General features: G+C 42.8%; 2 protein-coding genes across 2 annotated transcripts in view; one reads left to right on the top strand and one right to left on the bottom strand.

Moving 5' to 3' along the window:
* Positions 1-4,318: 4,318 nt before the first annotated feature.
* On the bottom strand, positions 4,319-17,572 carry CHAMP1 (chromosome alignment maintaining phosphoprotein 1). Its single transcript, XM_020783993.3, has 2 exons — positions 17,393-17,572; positions 4,319-8,176 (listed from the first exon to the last, which is right to left on the bottom strand). The coding sequence occupies exon 2, from the start codon at positions 8,151-8,153 to the stop codon at positions 4,959-4,961; it is 3,195 nt and encodes a 1,064-aa protein (XP_020639652.3). The 5' UTR covers positions 8,154-8,176; positions 17,393-17,572; the 3' UTR covers positions 4,319-4,958.
* LOC110074116 (F-box only protein 36) overlaps positions 17,259-19,421 on the top strand; it is a 29,385-nt gene continuing 27,222 nt past the window's right edge. The window contains exon 1 of the mRNA XM_072994570.2: positions 17,259-17,353. Coding sequence (XP_072850671.1) covers positions 17,325-17,353 — 29 coding nt within the window. The 5' untranslated portion in view covers positions 17,259-17,324. The remainder of the gene's footprint in view (positions 17,354-19,421) is intronic.

Genomic DNA, 19,421 nt, shown 5'->3' with positions numbered 1-19,421 from the left:
TCTTCACAAAGCGAAAAAAACCCATTTAAAACTTTTTTTGCGATCGCAAAAACATCATTGTGAAGCGGTTTCGTCGTAATGCGAGGTAATCGTTAAGCGGGGCACGACTGTGCTGTAGCTCTGCAGCCCCTCTGTTCAATAAAATATGACTGGCACAGTAGTTCATTTGCTCATGAAATACATTCTTGCACATCAAGTTTATTTTGCACCTTTGGGAAAATCTGACTCACAAAGGTCCCATGTAGCTCAACACACTGAGCAACCAAAAGAACAGAATGACAGACAAAACTTCTCCCGAAATCCAGTCACAATCACACTGTTTTAGGGTACAACTAGCAACAATAAATTAAAGTTATTTAGGAGTCAGATTTTATGGACTAATATTTTTTTAATGTTAAGGAGCGGTAAAGATTAAGAATTTTTCTAATATGGCACAAACGGCAAAATCTGTATATAAAAGAAGTTGCTGTTTGTTGGTAGTTAGTCTGTTTCAACATTTTGGCAAAAGTAAGAGGGGTTAAGGTAAAAATACTGCACCACTATAAGGATCCATTTCATTTCAGCTTTTATGAATCAAAGTGTAAGCTTTCGTGGATCTACTTCATTTTTATCCACAAAACGAAACTGAAGTAAATCAGTTAGTGCCAAAGTATTTTGCGTCCCCCTTTTCTTTTTGCCAAATCTGTACACTGTATTATTTTCCATGGCTTTATAACATCCTATTGCCCAGTACTACTCTACAGCTAAAGCATAGATCATTGCTATATATTTATACCAACACAGAACAGAATGGAACAAGGGCAAAAAACACATGGGCTCCAAACAGGATTTTATTCCTTCAAGGACGAAGGGCCTTAAATATTTTAGCACACTTAATAGACAAAGCAAACAAAATGTGTCTAAGATGTCATAGCAATCTCTTATACAGTATATTCTTATATAAGGGATTGCTATGACCTCTCTAGAACTCAAGCTGTGTAAATGTTATATACAGATAATGGTTCTTTTCTCTTTTTGCTTAGTTAAATTCCAAATCAGTTTAGTCTTCCCATCTCTTCACCGGAGCTCATCTCCTCTTATGTGCACTGTACAAAATGTAGGTGCATTAAGAATGGGCAAAGTGCAGCTGTGAGCCACATGTAGCCCACAAGAGTCATTTTTGTACCCCCATGCTCACCAGTTTAAAAAAAGATAGCTATTTCTGCTCCTAGTGGCCTCCAGAAGTGGCAGCTTTCACTTTAGGGGGGTTAGGGACTCCCCTACCCACTCACCCGAATTGAAAATGTAGCATCCATCTAGTCACTTCATTTTGTTTCCAAAACAAAAACAGAATGTAGCCAGGCACAGGAGTATTTTTAATTTGATTAAAATGTATATAGTATCTTTGGCTGGACTGTGTTTCATGTTTTTATCATTGTCAAGCACCTTGTAATAAAGAATTCTTTTTAAAATCCTCCAGTTTACGACTATGGGTTACCCTGCTTCTGTACTGAAGATTCAAAAAGCAAGGAAATGGCTCAATATTGCTGCACAATATCACACCTGCACTGCAAGCAGGAAAAAGGATGCCAAGCTTTACATAGCAAATGGCAGCCTGAATGTTGACAACACAAATGTTGACAACACATTCAAGATGGTTTACTCAGGATACCTTCTCATGCCATTCATAAACTAACACACAAGTGAGGGAAAATTCCAGAAGCTGACTCAGTTAACCATTTCTCACACTAACACAAATCAACTGTCAGGGCTATTTTTCAACCATGTATGACTGGCGGTTGATTTGCTCTGCCAGCACGAGGCAACAATAACAAGCTACATGGCATCAAGTCAATTCTGACATGACAACCTTTTCCAGAGCTTCTTAGGTATACAATACACATAAGTGGTTCCCTATTTCTTTTTTCTGGGGGCATCCTGGGACTGTGCATTTTTGCAATGCAATGTAGGTAGGGTCTCTTCCCAAGAATCCGAGCAGGGAATTGAACTCCCAACTCTTTGAAACTCCAAAGCCAGGTATTCCAACTCACTGAACTAAAACCTTATACAGTGGGGTCTTGACTTAAGAACGGCTCGAGTTAAGAACATTTTGACTTAAGAACCACTCTCATAGGAAAATATTGACTTGACTTACATACTTAGATTTGAGTTACAAACTGAAAAAAACCCACGTGGGAGGCAGGGAAAGTGCAAAATTTGAACTTTGTTAACTGTTGGCCAGTGAAAAGGGTGCCTGTCTGCTTCCTCACTCCTCCCAGCGTTTAGAGAGTGGATTGGGAGACAGTCTTCAGACTGCCTGGTACTGTACTGCCTGGACTGTATTTTCCCTGCCCTCCCTGAACCTTCTTGACCTATGAAAAAAACAAAATATCCCCCTCTAGTGGTCGAAGGCAGAATAGCAGCTTCCCATTAGTTTCTATGGATGGAAAAGAGCAGATACGGATCAAATGGTTCTCAATGCATTCCTATGGGAAATGCAGATTTGACCTGAGAACTTTTTGACTTGAGAACCGCCTTCCAATACGGATTAAGTTCTCAAGTCAAGACCCCACTGTACTCAAGCTTCAAATGAGGAAAAATAATCTGTTTTAGAGTTCATTTGGCTTTTACACTGTAAAGGTCCAATGCAGTGGGATGGATCTGAATGAATATGAATGGAAAATAAATGGCAGGCAAATACAGCAAGTCTGGGGGCCATTTTTGCCCTCCCCTGAACATCAGGAGCTTCACAAACCAATTTTTCAAAACATATCATGCCCTCTATTCTATGGAGGAAAATGGCACAAGAATGGCCAGTTGGTATCATCTAAAGCTTTGGGAAGGGCCCAATTGGTCATTTTCATGCCTTTATTTTGGCAGGGAGAGTTTGTGGATGCCCTGCCACAGTGCACTGTGCCCACCATGTTCAACAATATTTCTCATATACTGTACTGCTTACCTAAGAGATTGCATTAGCAGAATGGTATCTATCCTACACTTAAATCCCCTAATCTCCAGGCACTATTAAATGTTAACTCTCAGAAGCCCTAATTACTGTACTGGCAATGCTTGCTGCAGTTTCTGGGAGTTTAAGTCAAACATCTTGGGACCTATATCTGGGAACCACTGGTTGTATACAAAGTGTAAAATTGTCCTCCTATGAGCGAAAAGGCACCTCTGGATCATTGTGACTCAGTAAGCTTACAATGAAGCAGGAAAACTGTGTGAATGCTGGGGATACCTTCGTACCTCAAATCACAACAGCACAAAGGATTCAAAACATACTGAGGAAGTCCAAGCACTGCAGACAGGGAAATGTTGTGAGCCCATAAATTTATGGCCAAACTGGCATGCCTGCCACTGCTTCTTGCTGTTTTCTGCCAACATCTAAATCTGGTACCCATGTAGGACAGAGAGATCTTGTGTAGCATTTGGTACAGTGGGGTCTCGACTTACAAACGGCCCTACCTGCGAACAATTCAACTTACGAACCTGCCCTATAGGGGGAATAAGGACTTGACATACGAACTTCCCTCAAGTTACGAACAGGAAAAAAAGTGCCCCCTCCCACACTTAGAGGCTTCGGGAGGGAGGAAAAGGGTCAGAAACTTTAAAATAAATACTGTACTGTAAAAGAAAGTTACTTACCAGGCCTTGGTAGCCCCCAAACTGCAGGAAAAAGAGCAGGAAACAGCTAAAAGCCCACACCCAGGAGCCTGGCAGCCATTTTGTGCTCCCTGGTCCGCTCCTCTCCCCACCTATCAGCTGATCGGCTGGCTCTGAACAGGCTTCGGGAGGCTTGCTCAGCACCTAAAAAGCCTGCCTGTGTGTCTTTGTGCTGAAAAAATCAGCACAACATGCTTTAAAACATGATTTAAAATTGGCTTCGTTGAAAAAAAGATTTCAAAAGTGCTTTTAAAACTGTTCCCTGCCTCCCCCTTCCTTTCCTGAACCTAAGGGGAAAAAAAGAAAAAATATCCACCTCTAGTGGTAGAAGGCGAAATAGCAGCTTCCCATTAGTTTCTATGGACAGAAAAGAGCAGATACGGATTAAATGGTTTTCAATGCATTTCTATGGTAAATGCAGATTCGACCTACAAACTTTTCGACCTACAAACCACCTTCCAATACGGATTAAGTTCGTAAGTCGAGACCCCACTGTACTGAATTTGCATTTGAAAGCTATTTGTGCAATTGGTTTCACAAAAAACAGGAATAATTACTGTAAATATAATTTTGTTATATTAATGAATGCACAGAAAACTGTATCATTTCCAATATTCAGTATGTGAAAGAGTATGAGCTGTTTGAACATTACATAACACATACAATTTAACCATTACAAGCACACAAATTATTTTTATTGTTAAAATAATATAAAACAGTCCTTAAAATGCACTTATTATAATGAGCAAGTATACAAGGCAGCATGTATGCATGTCCTACATCTTTGACACTATTCTAGCTATTTCACACACATTAATTTGTGCTTATATTATAGTGAGAAAAACAACTATTTCAAGAGTCAAAGCAAGCAACTCATTGAGGTCATATACTGTAATTTATCCTCCCAATACATATAATGATCGCCTTACAATTCCAAACATCTATATTATTTCAAGCAAGATTTAAAGCTATTTCCATTTGGTGCTTCTTCAAATATGAAACTGGAATTATTAACTTTCTTCTTTTAAAAATGTAATCCTGAACAAAGTGGTACATACTTATTAACTTGGCAGTTATGCATTACTATTTCTGCAAACAAATTATAATGACCACAACACTGTTAAGCACACACAGAGCCATTTAAATCAATGGTTTAAATGCACTTAATTTTGTACTGGATTACGGCCACAAAGTCCACTGTGAGCTACTAACACAAGTTTGTGATTGTGTGTGTGAAAATGTAGTAATTCAACTACATAAATGACTGCCTACACAATGCAATGTTTAGAGATACATGAATTCTAAAAGAAAAATCATTGTGTTTGTGGCTCAGTAATCGATTCATCCATTGATTCTGCACCTTCTACTGGTATTTTACTGGACTCTTCACTCGGCTGACTCTGATTTGTTGGTTCAGTATTAGTATCTGCCTGTTTTTTGTTGAGTTCTTCATTATGACGGCTTTGGCAATGGGTCAAATGTTTCTTAAAGCCTCTGGGAAAGTTTGTCTCAAAACTGCAACGTGAACATTTAAGCAAACTCTGACCATGTGCTGCAACATGGTTTTTCAGGTGAGATTCCAAAAGAAATGCCTTTCCACATACATCACATTTGTATGGACTATGTACATTATGCTTGTTAACTAAATGATGCAATACAGCACCCTTTTTCATAGCCCGGCAGCAACAGATTTTGCAATAATATTTGCCTTTGCCACGCTTCATATATTTTGCTATCTCTTCTTCTGAGATGAAAGCTTCTTTCTCTTCGGTGAACTGCAACACACACTTAGGTTGAGTAGGAGTAGATTCCTCAGTTTTAGTTTCTTTGCTGAGGTCAGAAGATTTAGTGTCAAACTGTTCCTGATCACTGCTGGATTCCTGTTCCTTCACCTCTGATGTCTCCATTTCAGCATTGCCACTCTCACTGCTATTCAGGTCTATATTAGAAGTCTCCTGACTGTCCTTCCTGGCTTTCTTCTTTGGACAAGAATACATTTCTTCTGTGAGTTCCTTGGCTTGTGGAGGCTGTTCTTTAGCAGCCAACAGACTGCTGAATAGATTCTCACCTTCTGGATGCTCAGTGAAAAAATCTTTATTAGCAGATTCAGTATGTGCTTGCAAGTCTGATAAAGCAGATGCAGCAGGCTGGCTGAGTTCAGAGACTGATGTTTTATGGGATTCTACGGTTCCTGTTTCTACTGTCCTATGGACATCAGGCCCAAACACCTGTTTATGATCAGGTTTCTGTGGCTCAGGTGAAAGACCATGTTTTGGAGGTTCAGCAAAGAAGCCTTGCCTCTGTTTCTCAGGAGAGCTAGGAGGTGGCTTCTGTAGATCTGCAAAGGCTGCATGTTTCTGTATTTCAGGAGAGACTGCTGGGGACTTCAACACTTCATGGGAAAGAACAGGTGGTTTCTGAGGTTCTGAGAAGGCAACATGCTCTTGAATTTCAGGAGGAACATCTACATGTTTCTGGGACTCTGTGAAAAAGGCATGCTTTGGGCCCTCAGGAGAGACAGGAGCAGGCCGGTGAGCCTCAAAGAGGGCATGTTTTTGGACTTCAGGAAAAGACATGTGAGATTCATGGAAGAAGGAGCGTTTTTGTAATTCAGCAGAAACAGGAGGAATAGATTTTTTAGGCTCAGGAAACAATGCCCGTTTTCGGGTTTCAGAAAACAAACCACGTTTTTGCAGCTCAGAAGAAACAAAAGGGGTAGTCTTCTGAGTATCTGGAAAGAAAGGAGACTTCCTGGATTCAGATGGAAATTTCCAAGGATCAGGGGACACAGGAGCTGGTTTACACTGCTCAGGAAAGAAAGAAGGTTTCCAAAGATCAGGCGACATAGGGGGACCAGATTTTCTGTGTTCTGTTGACATAGGAGGGTGAACGGGGGGTGGTACTGATGGGGATGGCCTCCAGGTGTCAGGAGACAAAACAGGCTTCCATCCTTCAGGATAAACAGAAGAAATGGGTTTCCAGGGCTCTGAGGAAGCAAGACTTGGCTTCTGAGACTCAGACAAGGAGGTAGATTTCCAAGACTCTGCCATAAATTTCTGAGATTCTGGGGACATCAAGCTACCTGGCCTTCTGGGTTCTGAGGCAGGTCTCCTAGGCTCAACTGACATAGATGTGGGAGGTTTGGGGGACCAAGGTGACACAGTAATAGACTTCTGCTGCTCGTGAGAACTACTAGAAGCAGACCTCCAAGCTTCTGAAACAATATTTGTAGTAGGTCTCCAGGGATCTGAGATGGATGGCTCAGGTTTTCGTGGTTCGGGGGAAAGTGCTGAAGTAGGCCTCCGCATTTGAGGGATATGCCTGCGAGGTTCTGAAGACAGAGCAGAAGTAACAGATTTCTTTAACTCTGGAGATACAACTGGAGAGTGCCTACGAGGCTCAGGAGACACTGCTGGAGAATGCCTGCGTGGTTCAGGAGAGACCGCTGGAGAATGCCTGCGGGGCTCAGGGGACACTGCTGGAGAGTGTCTGCGAGGCTCAGGAGACACCGCCGGAGAGTGCCTGCGAGGCTCAGGAGATACTGCTGGAGAGTGCCTGCGGGGATCAGGAGACACTACTGGGGCAAATTTATGTGGCTCAGATGTGGCCACAGATGGAGATGCAGGCAAAGCAGACTTTTGAGGCTCTGGGGACACAGGAGGAATTGGTTTTTGTGGTTCCAGAGGTATAACTGGGACAGGCTTTTCAGGCTCTGGAACAGATACATGTAATTCTGGATGTGCAACAGAGACATGTTTCTGTGGTTCTACATTTGTGATTGTGATAGGTTTCTGTGGCTCTGGAGACATTGTAGAGAGAGGCTTTGGCAGCTCTGGTGATTCTACTGGTGCAAGCTTCGATGGTTCTGGAGTGCCAGAAGGAGTTGGTTTTAACGGCTCTGAAGTCACTACAGAAACAGGTTTTGGAAGGTCTGACACAACTGAGATAGGCATCTGTGGCTCTGCACATGGAACTGGAGCAGTTTTCTGTTGCTCTGTGGGTATAGCTGTAGTGGGCTTTTGCATCCTGGAGGATAACCCTACATCGGACTTCAGAGGTTCAGAGGGAACAGGTTTCTGACACTCTGGTGATACAGCAGTTTTATGTGACTCAGGAGAAAGCGATGACTTTTGAGGTTCTACAAAAAGTGGTTTCTTTAGAGATTCTGTGTCTGTTTCTGACACAGCTTTCCGCTCTTCATTCCATTTGTCAGAGGCTGCATGGTGTGTTGTTATGTGATAATAAACATTACAGTACATCTTGCTGGTGAAAAAGCATTTGTGGCAGTGAAACAACTTTGCACTTTTTTGATAAAATATAAGTTTCCCCAATCCTGCAGTATCCATTTCATCACAAAACTCAGGATGGATAGTGCCCATATGAATCTGTATGTTCTCATAGTCGGAGCCCTTGAAATTGCAGTGATCACATTCCAAGCGTTCTGTTGTTCTGTGCAGGATCTTCAACATGTCAGTTTTTCTGTTATCAACTTGCAGAACACTACACATGTTTCAAATTCAGTCCAGTCGTCCTAAAATAAAAGTTAAAAATATTAGGTCCAAAACTATGCAAACATTTAATAACATATTTTTTTTTAAATAAAATTGACTAATGAATGATAGCTTTTTTTACCTTTGCAAAGAAAAACAGTATCTGACCTTGTTCTGAAATATCATCCATACCTACTAGGCAACACAACCCACCAATCCAGTTTGAAGAAAATATTGTCATTTCTAAGCCTATCATCCTCTGCTTAAAGAATTCCAAATAGAAGGCTTTTTATTCTTTATAAAACTTTCAGAAGACTATAAAGATAACTTAAGCCTTTTACTGGTTCAAGGTAGTTGTTTTTGTTTTAGAGAGCCTAACAAAAACAATCTGCAGAGAATATCCAGCTAGTTCTAAGACAGAGAAAAACAACACAAAAGTGTTACAAATAGCCTGATTTACCATGCACAATGGAATAATCCTGGGTTACATATGTGGAGCTTGATTAGACTTAAAGAGAGCTGTTTGCTCTGCTTTCACTATCAAATTACGGTATGTTTTTCCCAATTTAAATATACAGGCAGAATATATCCTTAGCAAAACTAATTCCATACTAACTCACAGCACATCATAATCCTAAGGGCAGAATCTTATTAATGTTCACATTAAACTTCTTAACTGTCCATGGTTCATTGTGATGAATTGACCAATTTCCAGGACACAAGCCAGGTGCATAATCAGGCACTAAATGACAATAGGGGCCTGGTCTCTTGTCAATCAGTCATGGTAGTTGTGTTTTGGGTTGTTTTAAGACCAAACGAGGTTTAAAAGGGCCTGCATTCCATTTATTATTAAAAAAGAAAACTCAATATGCCTTTTTATGATTCAGCTACATAACTACTTAAATTAGCAATATTATATTTAAAAGACATAGGGTTATATCCAACAGTACCAGTCCATCAATGGACCAGCATCTGTAAACAAAATGGATTCCTCACAATACTGTCCCCACAAAATCCCAAATAGATTAGGGAATGCAGAGGGCTGCAGGGGGAAGACAGAAAGGAGCCATATTCAGTGAACTGAAGTCTGCACTCACAATGCTGCATATCACTCATAAATATCCAAGTATAAATGAAAAAGATCTAAACTAATGTATGTATGAATACATTTACTAATACATAATTTATATTTTTCAAGAAATGACCCACATAAAAATATTTACTGTTGAAACATTTTATTCAGAAGTGTCATGAACAGAAGGCAGAAAAACATGATACACGTTACACATATTTACTCAGAATTACATGAAACTTACTGTCCACAGTTAAAAACATCTATTTTTCAGAGAGGTAACAATATTAAGTCTGTTTCAGGAAGCAAAAAACCCGTAGAATTAGTGACACTGTTATGATTATAAATTTATTGTGGCGTATGCTTCCATGGATTGCAATCCACTTTTTCTGAAGAAACGGGTTTGAAATTAAAAAAAAAGTCTATTGTTGTGACATTCGCCCTCGTAGCTCCTGCTTGTCTCCCCAAACACAGAGCTCACAAGGTACCTCAGCACACCCTCTGATATGCTGCCACCAGTTGATCTCTTTATCAACTTAGTTTACTTAGAAAAGACGGTCCATCCAGTAATCACTTTTTAACAGAACGGATTTATTAATTACAGGTGGTTTCTGGAATAATTCATAAGCACATTCTTTCAGTTTCATCAAGCTTCAATATTTCACCTTCTATATTAATCATCACAGATCACACTCAGATTAATCACTCTTCAGACTTTTCTCTACTCAGAACCCCCAAAGTGTCCTCTTCTCTACGTAGCTCTCTCCGATTCTCTGACTGAACTTCTCTCCCAGGCTCTGCCTCTTTAGCAGCCCCTTTGGTCCTGCCTCACAACCACATTAACATATAACTCGTGAATAATGCATATCACTTAGGGTGAATGCCACAAATGTTTATCGCCATGGTTATTTGTGATTCTTTATCTTACAACAGATATTTAGAAGACAGCTGCAATTTCAAGTCAGCTGACTATACCTAGCCACAACAGCCTTGGCTGTGTATTCAGAGAACTTCAAAACTCATAATATTCATTTTTACCCAAACTGATCCAGAATACTTTGAGGTCATTTCTTAAAAGCATGATACATTCATTATATGGCATGTTAAGAGTAAGAAGGTATTGGATATTTAAACCATTAAACATTCAATCTGGAGCCTCACGGCACGGTGGTTAAACGGCTGTACTGCAGCCAAAACTGCTCACGACCCAGGGTTCTACCCCAGGTAGCCCGCTCATGGTTGACTTAGCCTTCTATCCTTTTGAGGTTGGTAAAATGAGTACCCAGCTTGCGGGGGGGGGGGGGGGATATGTAGCCTGCATAATTAACTTGTAAACCACTCAGAGAGTGCTTTAAGTACTACGAAACAGTATATAAGCAGCATGCTTTGCTTTTTAAAAAATCAATGCAGAAACCATGATGAATCTGTAATTCATATATTTTAAATATGGTATATATCACTAAAGACAATAAAGTGAAGCCTCCAGTTCAAGTATCAAGCTTGACGTAAGAATTACCAAAATAATGCACAAGACATCCTTTGAACACTTAAGTATTACAGGCATTACAGAGTACTAGGATCTTCATCATCATGATGGATTGGTAAACTGCTATATGTACACACATGATTGCACCCCACTGTATAACACCAATGCAATTATTAAATTTGCGGATGATACGACAGTGGTGGAGCTCATAAATAAGAACAATGAGTCTGCTTATAGAAAGGAAGTACAAAGGTTGATACTTTGGTGTAAAGAAAATCATCTCACACTTAACATCAAAAAAACTAAAGAACTCATAATTGATTTTAGGAGGAAGAGAAATGTACATTTACCACTTTACATAAATGGTGAGGAAGTGGAGAGAGTTGGTAGTTTTAAATTTCTGGGTACTTACATCTCAGAGGACCTCTCATGGACTATAAATGCCAACATGCTAATGAAGAAGGCACAGAAGAGGCTGTATTTCCTGAGAATGCTTGGCAAGTTAAATTTATCTCAGCATTTAGTTCTGTCATACTATCGTAGCACCATTGAGAGTGGCCTAACCTATGGCATTCTGGCATGGTTTGGGAGTAGCTCTGTAGTGGACAAAAAAGCTCTACAGAGAACCATTAAAATTGCCCAGAATATCATCGGGCTCCAGCTACCAATCCTGGATGACATCTTCACATCCCGCTGTCTAAGGAAATCACATAGCATCCTGAGAGACTCTTCCCATCCTGCTTATAACTTTTTTGAACTGTTACCATCTGGCAGAAGATATAGAACAATTAAGACTCAGACTACACGTTTTCTCAATAGTTTTTATCCCAGAGCTATAATTGCAATTAATAATGAGCTTAAAGACCACCAGTAGTGAATAATTAGTTGGACTGTGTTACATGGCCTGCGGTGTAGATGTTTGTATTTTTAGTGGGGGACTTTTAGTGGGTGGGGAGTGTTTGGGGAATTTTATGTGTGTGCATGTCTCTGGTCTCTGGGTGTCTGAATTTCGTTGTATGCGTATATACTTACAATGACAATAAATTATTATTATTATTATTATTATTATTATTATTATTATTATTATTATTATTATTATTATTATTATTATTATTATTATTATTATTACTACTACTACTACTACTACTACTACTACTACTACTATATGAGTTTATTCCAAGGTGGATAAAAATTGTTCAAATTTTTTTAAAAATGATCAAAACATCCAGTTTTTAAAATTGCTTTTAAAATCAAATCCACCCTGGTTTACTCTCACACATTCTCACAGGTGGGTGGCCCTGTGGGTGGTGGCTTCGAAGCCCCCGCCGCTCAGCTGGGGTAAAATTTATTTATTTATTTATTCATTTATTGTATTTATACCCCGCCTATCTAGTCATTTCGACCACTCTAGGCGGCTTACAACATAAGGATAACAAGTTCTAAAAAAATTATAACAATTAATTAATTAAATGATTCTATAAGATGGGAAAAATAAAAATAAATCAAATGAAGAGAGAAAAAAAGGAAAGAGGACAGGAGTTAACTGGACGGGGAGGCCTGCCTATACATCCATATTTTTAGTTGGTTCTTAAAAGTACCCAGCGAGGGTGCAGTGCGAATCTCCGGAGATAGGTTATTCCAGAGACGAGGAGCCACCGCCGAGAAAGCCCGGTTTCTAGTTCTTTCTTTTCGGGCCTCCCTCAGCGTCAGGCTCCTCAGCCTCACCTCCTGGCTCGCGTGGGTGACACGGGTAGAACTAGTTGGGAGTAAGCGTTCCGCCAATTATTGAGGTCCTAAACTGTTTAGGGCATTATATGTAAGCATTAACACTTTGAAGTCAATGTGGAAACGGATGGGCAGCCAGTGCAGCATGGCCAGAGTAGGAGAGATATGTTGGGATTTTCTCACTCCAGTAAGGAGTCTGGCCGCCGCATTCTGCACCACTTAAAGTTTCCGCATCAGCTTCAAAGGAAGCCCCACGTAGAGTGCATTACAGTAGTCTAATTTAGAAATTACCAGCGCAAGTACTAAGGTAGTGAGCGCCCCCGTGTCTAGGTAAGGTCGCAGCCGGGCAATCCGCCAAAGGTGGGAAAAGGCGGTGCGGACTACCGATGCCACCTGCGTTTCCATGGTGAGCATTGGGTCCAGGTGTACCCCCAGGCTGCGGACCCCACTCTTCGTGGCCAGGGCCACCCCCCCAAACATGAGGGAGTTTCCCAAGCCACCATCCACAGGGCCACCCACCCTCAGAACTTCCGTCTTGTCCGGGTTCAGCCTCAGCCCATTCTCCTGCATCCACAGGCAGTGCTGGAGGGATAGGATGGCATCACCTGCAGTTGGTGAAAAGGAAATATAGAGCTGGGTGTCATCAGCATATTGATGGCATGATGCTCCACATCCCCTGATGACCCCACCCAGCGGCCTCATATAGATGTTAAACAGCATTGGGGAGATGATCGACCCCTGTGGAACCCCACAAAATGCCGGCGGTGGCTTCGGAAGGACCTTTCCGAAGGGTCCTTCCGAAGGCACCGCCTTCGGAAGGGGCATTTTCGCCCAGCTCAGCGGGAGCCCCGCCGCTCAGCTGGGGGGAAATGTCAGCGGACTCCCGGGAGTCCGAGCATGGCTGGAATAGGCGGGCGCGGCTCCAAGCGGCAGCCCGGATGCCTTCCAGTGCTTCGCCTGGAAGGCATCCGGACACCCGCTACCCTGCCGCCGCCGCCACTGAGAGTCTTCCGAGCTCTCAAAGGGCTTTCTCCAATGTTGGGGGGAAAGCCCTTTGAGAGCTCGGAAGGCAAATGTCGGCGGTGGCTTCGGGGTCCTTCCGAAGCCACTGCCGACATTTTCCCCCAGCTGAGCGGCGGGGCTCCCGCTGAGCTGGGCGAAAATGCCCCTTCCGAAGGGAAATGCTGGCGGTGGCTTCAGAAGGACCCTTCTGAAGGGTCCTTCGGAAGCCACCGCCGGCATTTTCGGCCAGCTGAGCGGCGGGGGCTTCGAAGCTCCCGCCGCTCAGCTGGGAGAAAATGCCGGCGGTGGCTTCTGAAGGACCGCGGGGGAGCCCTCCCCCACAGTCCTCCCAAAGGCCCCATTTTCGGCCAGCTGATCGGTGGTTCCAAAATGGCCACCCGCTGTGTTGCCTCGCATTAGAGGCACTGAAAATGGCCGCCCCTATGGAGGATTTCCGCTTAGCAGTGAGTTTTTCCCCCACAGGAACGCATTAAACAGGGTTTAATGCGTTCCTATGGGGTCTTTTGCCCCGTATAGCGACGAATCCAGATAGCGACGATTTATCCGGAACGGATTATCGTCGCTATGAGGGGCACCACTGTATAAGTTAGCAACAAGCAGCCATCCTAGCTGTTATTGTGCAATTAATATTGCTTGTACCAAAATATGCTGCCACAGAAAAGAATGGCACCCACTCAGTTTCAAGCTAAAACCAGGTGTACATGAACATGCACCTTGCTTTGAATAAGAATCTAAGCCTAATATTCCTCTAAAACAAGACATACTCTCCTGGAGCTGCCAAAGCTGCATATTTTTGTCCTTCTCCTTCCAGGCCATTTGCTCCTCAAACACAGATATATTCTTTCTGAGACGTAACTCTCAGTCCAGACCTATTTTAGACACTAGAAATCTGAAATGTTTCCAAACTTGTGTTAGGCAACTATTACACCAAATTTTAGGAAAGCTTAAGCCTTCCTAATGACTATGGTCACATTAGTCAAGTATTCAAGCTTCATAACCATAAACTAGTGAAGTAACTATAATGACATTACTTTCCTTTACTATAGAACAACAATGCAAAATGTTAACATTAGGACAATTTTTGTGTACATTTGTCTTTAACTGTATAAGCATTTCTTACTAATAACATGTGTTGTACTAACCCACATCATACCCAGCCACAAAGCAGGCTAGTAAATGCTATTGTGGCATATAGACCAGATATCAATGCCTTTCTTACTAGAAAGGTAAAGGTTCCCCTCAACATTTAGTCCAGTCGTGTCTGACTCTAGGGGGTGGTGCTCATCCCCGTTTCCAAGCTGTAGAGCCAGCATTTGTTCGTAGACAGTTTCCATGGTCATGTGGCCAGCCCAACCATGGTGGTACCTATTTATCTACTTGCATTTGCATGCTTTCGAACTGCTAAGTTGGCAGGAACTGGGACAAGCGATGGGAGCTCACTCCGTCTTGTGGATTCAATCTTACAACTGCTGGTCCTCCAACCTTGTAGCATAGAGGCTTCTGCTGTTTAACCTGCAGCGCCACCACACCCCTTTTTCTCACTAGAAAGGCAAAACATAAAAGGCTAACTACTTCAATCCTTGACTGTAGGCCACCAATTTTCTCAGCTTTATATTTAGGTTTCCCTCTCTTTCAAAAGAGTCAAAATATGCTATCTCAGAACATCTCATCTCCATAAGGGCCTGTGTCAGAAAATATACTTAAATGTTAAAGCCAATTACACCCACTTTTATTTACTGGATTCAGGTGTGACAGAAGTTTGCAAATCTGGAATCTGTAAAAGGGTGAATGAAAGCTAAAAAAATGAAATTGAAACATGACAAAATTATTGTAGATTTGAGTAGATAGTTCACTTATTAATAGAAATGATGTTGAACTATTTGTGCTCTCCATAATGGAATATGTTCATTTCCCACTCCTCTCAATAAAGGACCAAATTCACAGTTTGTTCCTGCTTCCAATTTTGTCAAGGAAACCCGAAGAACATCTGTGGCCAAGATATGCCTTCCATCAGCTTAGGTTAGCCCACTAGCCTCAAGTTTTGAACAAGTCTAGCTTGGGCAGTTATCTACAATAAAGGTGTGCAATGCTGTAAAAGTACTGTAAATGAACCTGTAAGTGGAATTGTGTCTCCCCACCCCCATAAGTCAAAAAGAAACTCCATGTTTCCAGCAGTCAATGTGAGTGTGTGTGTTGGGGGGCAATCACAGAGTAATTGGCAAACATTTGGTCTTAACAGCAGGAATATAAAATTCTAACCAGACCACAAAGCTGTTTAAGACATCAGCCTCAAGAGGAATTATTCACACATACATATACCATCATTTTCCGGGTTATTGTCTATAACTTTTCTGCACTATCCACTGAGTTGTACTAAGCCTGAAGAAGTGGGATTTTATCCACAAAAGCTTGCAATTTGTTTAAGTTTTACTGGTGCTATAAAAGATATCACCCACTTTTAAGTTGTTTTTGAAACATGTTTGGAAACTTTGGAAAAAGTTCAAAACACACTGGGAGCATATTTCACTAAGATACGAAGGTCTTTCCCAGATTTTCATGTTTCCAAGCTCACTAATTCCACAGTTTACTTACACACACACACACACACACACACACACAGAGAGAGAGAGAGAGAGAGAGAGAGAGAGACAGACAGACAGACAGACAGACAGACACAGAAAGACACACACAAACCATATATTTTACTTGCATTTTACTGGTTTTCTACAGCATCATCCTAGAAATTTTCTTAAAGAATAAGCTTTTTAAAATAAACAAATAAACACACATTTTAACATGGCCACCCTCACCTGAAAGCTAGATAAAACAATCAACCTGGTAATGGATTTGCAAGTTTCTAATATACGGTAATTCATTTTTCTAGTCTTAAAGGTGCCACAAGATTATTTTTTGGAAAGACCATCATGGCTCTTTCTTTGACCACCGCCTCAAAGTACCCATGTGTTGTTATGTGCTGGACCGACACCTCTGATTTACAGTGGTGACTCTATGAACAAGTGATCTTCAAAATGTCCTGTCCTCAAGCCACCCTGCTCAGCTCTCTGTAGACTCAATTGTAGGGGTTTCTTAAGGGAGTCAGCACATCTCATATTTGGTCTTCCTCTTTTCCTGCTGCCTTTCATCTTTCCCAACATTACTGTCTTTTCCAGAGAACCCCGCCTTCTCAGGATGTGCCCAATGTAGGGCAGCCTCAATTTCAGCATTTTTCTCCAGAACTAGTTCAGGCTTGATTCAATCAAATGAAGCCTGCAATTATCCATGCTCAATACTAAATTAGCCCCAATGACTTTAGCTGGATTCACTCGCAAACGAGTGCACCCCCATTTTCCGCCTGAAGGGAACAACCACGTCCTCCATCACGGAGTTCCTCCCAAGACAGGGCTACTACTAAGGCACGCAAAGCGCTCTAGGTAATAATTACCAATGTGACTGAAAACGGATTATCAGTAAGGTATGTATGGTTCGAGAGTACGACCCAGAAATCCTATCGGGGGCTTTAGAAATGTACAAGCCTCTGTGCCTCTTCAGAAGTAAGGCCCAAGGCGGTCAAGAGAAATTGATATCGCGTTGCAGCCTTGGTTTGCCTGACAGAGACCGGGACAAAACCCCCGGAATTCTTTGCAACGCGGGGCCCCCCGGCAGCCTTGCATGAGAATATTTCCCCAGAGGCAACTGGCCGGAAAAACAAAGGCGAAGGAAACATGCGCTCCGTGGACGGAGAGGAGGAGGGGGCACAACCGGCGTTCCCATGGCGCCGAAAATAGGAGCGGCGCGGCGGAGGGAGAGACGGAGGGAAAGGCCCTCCATCCCAGGAACAAGCCTCGCACGTCCCTCCTCATGCCCGGTCTTTCTTCCATTGTTAATGGACTGCGCGGCTCCGTCAGGGTGGGGGTAGGACTCGAACCGCAGGAGAAATGCTTAAATACGTACCCAGCACAGAAACGACAACTTCTCTAGCGAGCGCCCCTCGCTGAGCGCTTCCCGACAAATGGCGGCCGCTGGCACAAGAACGACGGGCCGGCCGAGGAGGGGGAGGAGAATGTTGGCGGGCGACAAAGGGAGGGGGACTCGCGCGCCCAGAGGACGGCCGTTGGGCTGCTTGGGTGACTCGCCCCCGCCCCCGCCTCGCGGCGCCCAACGGCTGCTCGGGAACGACCCCCTCCGTTCACTTTGGCGCAGGCACCTGATGGGGCGGCGTCTGTGGCTGCCGTTGTGGGAGAGGAGGAGGCGGAGGAGGAGGAGCTTCTCCTCCTTTGGCCAGGAGGCGGTGGCGGCAACGGAGGCCCTGGTTGTTGAGGCGAGGAGGAGAGAAAGAAACAGGGTTCGGCTGGCTGTGTGGCTCGCTGAAAGGTGGCAGCCATGGTTTAGTGGAGCTCACCTACACAGTATTTTGCGCCGCATATATGCCCCGCATTGTGTCTCCAATGAGCTCAGGGCAGTAACCATGGCTCTCCTGCCCCTCAGCTTGTCTTCCCACTGGTTCTCCGAATTCCACCAGGTTTCCATTATGGCTACTATATTAATGTTATCCCTAGCCACCAAATGTTTCAGCTCTCCCATCTTTGCTCAGATGCTTCGGGCATTTGCATAGAAGCACCTTTGTACCCCCCCCCCCCAAAAGGGCTATTTGTTTGTTTCTTCTTTTCCACAGCTTCTCCTTACAGTGGACCATCTATCACATCCCATCAAGCTTTCAGTCCTAATTCCTACACTGCCATCACGTTGTGGTTCTCTACCCTCTCCACCCTCATTCCACAGAGATGAGTCCCAAACCAGATGCCGCTCAGCTCCTGTCAGCTTTCCCCCAGCATTCAGTTTAAAAGCTGCTCTGCCATCTTTTTAATGTTACGCACCAACGGTCTGGTTCCGTGATTGTCCCTCTGGTACAGGCCTGGCTTGTCCCAAAATATTCCTCAGTGCCTAATGAATCAAAACCACTCACCCTGACACTACCTTCTCATCCATACATGGAACAGATAGCATTTCCAAGAACACTGTTAGAGATGGGGAACAAATTTTTGACATATAAAGCCCTAAACAGCTTAGGACCTGGTTACCTAAAGGACCACCTTCTTCCATATGAGCCTGCCCGTCCTCTAAGATTGCCCTTCTGAAGGTGCCATCGCTGAAAGAGGTGAAGGGGATGGCATGTCGAAATAGAGCCTTCTCGGATGTTGCCTCCCAACTTTGAAATGCCCTCCCTATAGAGATCCACCTGCCTCCGACACTTTTGGCTTTTCAGAGCCAGGCAAAGACCTTTCTGTTTAGCCAGCATTTTAATTAAATAGTATTCTTTAGCTGGCCATATGAGAAGCAGGATTTATTAATATTAATGTTTTAATGATTGTTTTTAATATAGGATATTATTATAATATTGCCTATTAGGGATGTGGTGGCGCTGTGGGCTAAACCACAGAAGCCTGTGCTACAGGGTCAGAAAACCAGTAGTCGTAAGATCGAATCCACGCAACGGAGTGAGCTCCCGTCGCTTTGTCCCAGCTCCTGCCAACCTAGCAGTTCGAAAGCATGCAAATGCAAGTAGATAAATAGGTACCACCTCAGTGGGAAGGTAAAACGGTGTTCCCTAGTCACGCTGGCCATGTGACAACGGAAACTGTCTTCGGACAAACGCTGGTTCTACGGCTTGAAAAGCAGCATGAGCACCGCCCCCTAGAGTCGGATATGACTGGACTAAAACTGTCAAGGGGAACCTGCCTATTTTTAATGTTTTAATTTTTAAAAAGTTTTAATACTGTTGTACGCTGCTCAGAGACCACTGTTAATGGTGCGGCTAAAAAATCTTGTAAATAAATAATAAATAGATAAAAATGGATCTTTTTTTCGAGAAATATAGCCGATTCGTCAAATATTCTTCGATCTGTATTCGTTAAAATATAAGTTTTGACGAATATGGCTCGACAAATATTTCCCCCATTTTAATTCATCGATCCGTTAATAT

This window comes from Pogona vitticeps, chromosome 3 (assembly GCF_051106095.1).
Source record: "Pogona vitticeps strain Pit_001003342236 chromosome 3, PviZW2.1, whole genome shotgun sequence".
Classification (NCBI taxonomy): domain Eukaryota; kingdom Metazoa; phylum Chordata; class Lepidosauria; order Squamata; family Agamidae; genus Pogona; species Pogona vitticeps.
The sequence above is the reverse complement of the archived record's forward strand: the minus strand, read 5'-3'. Positions and strand labels throughout refer to the sequence as shown.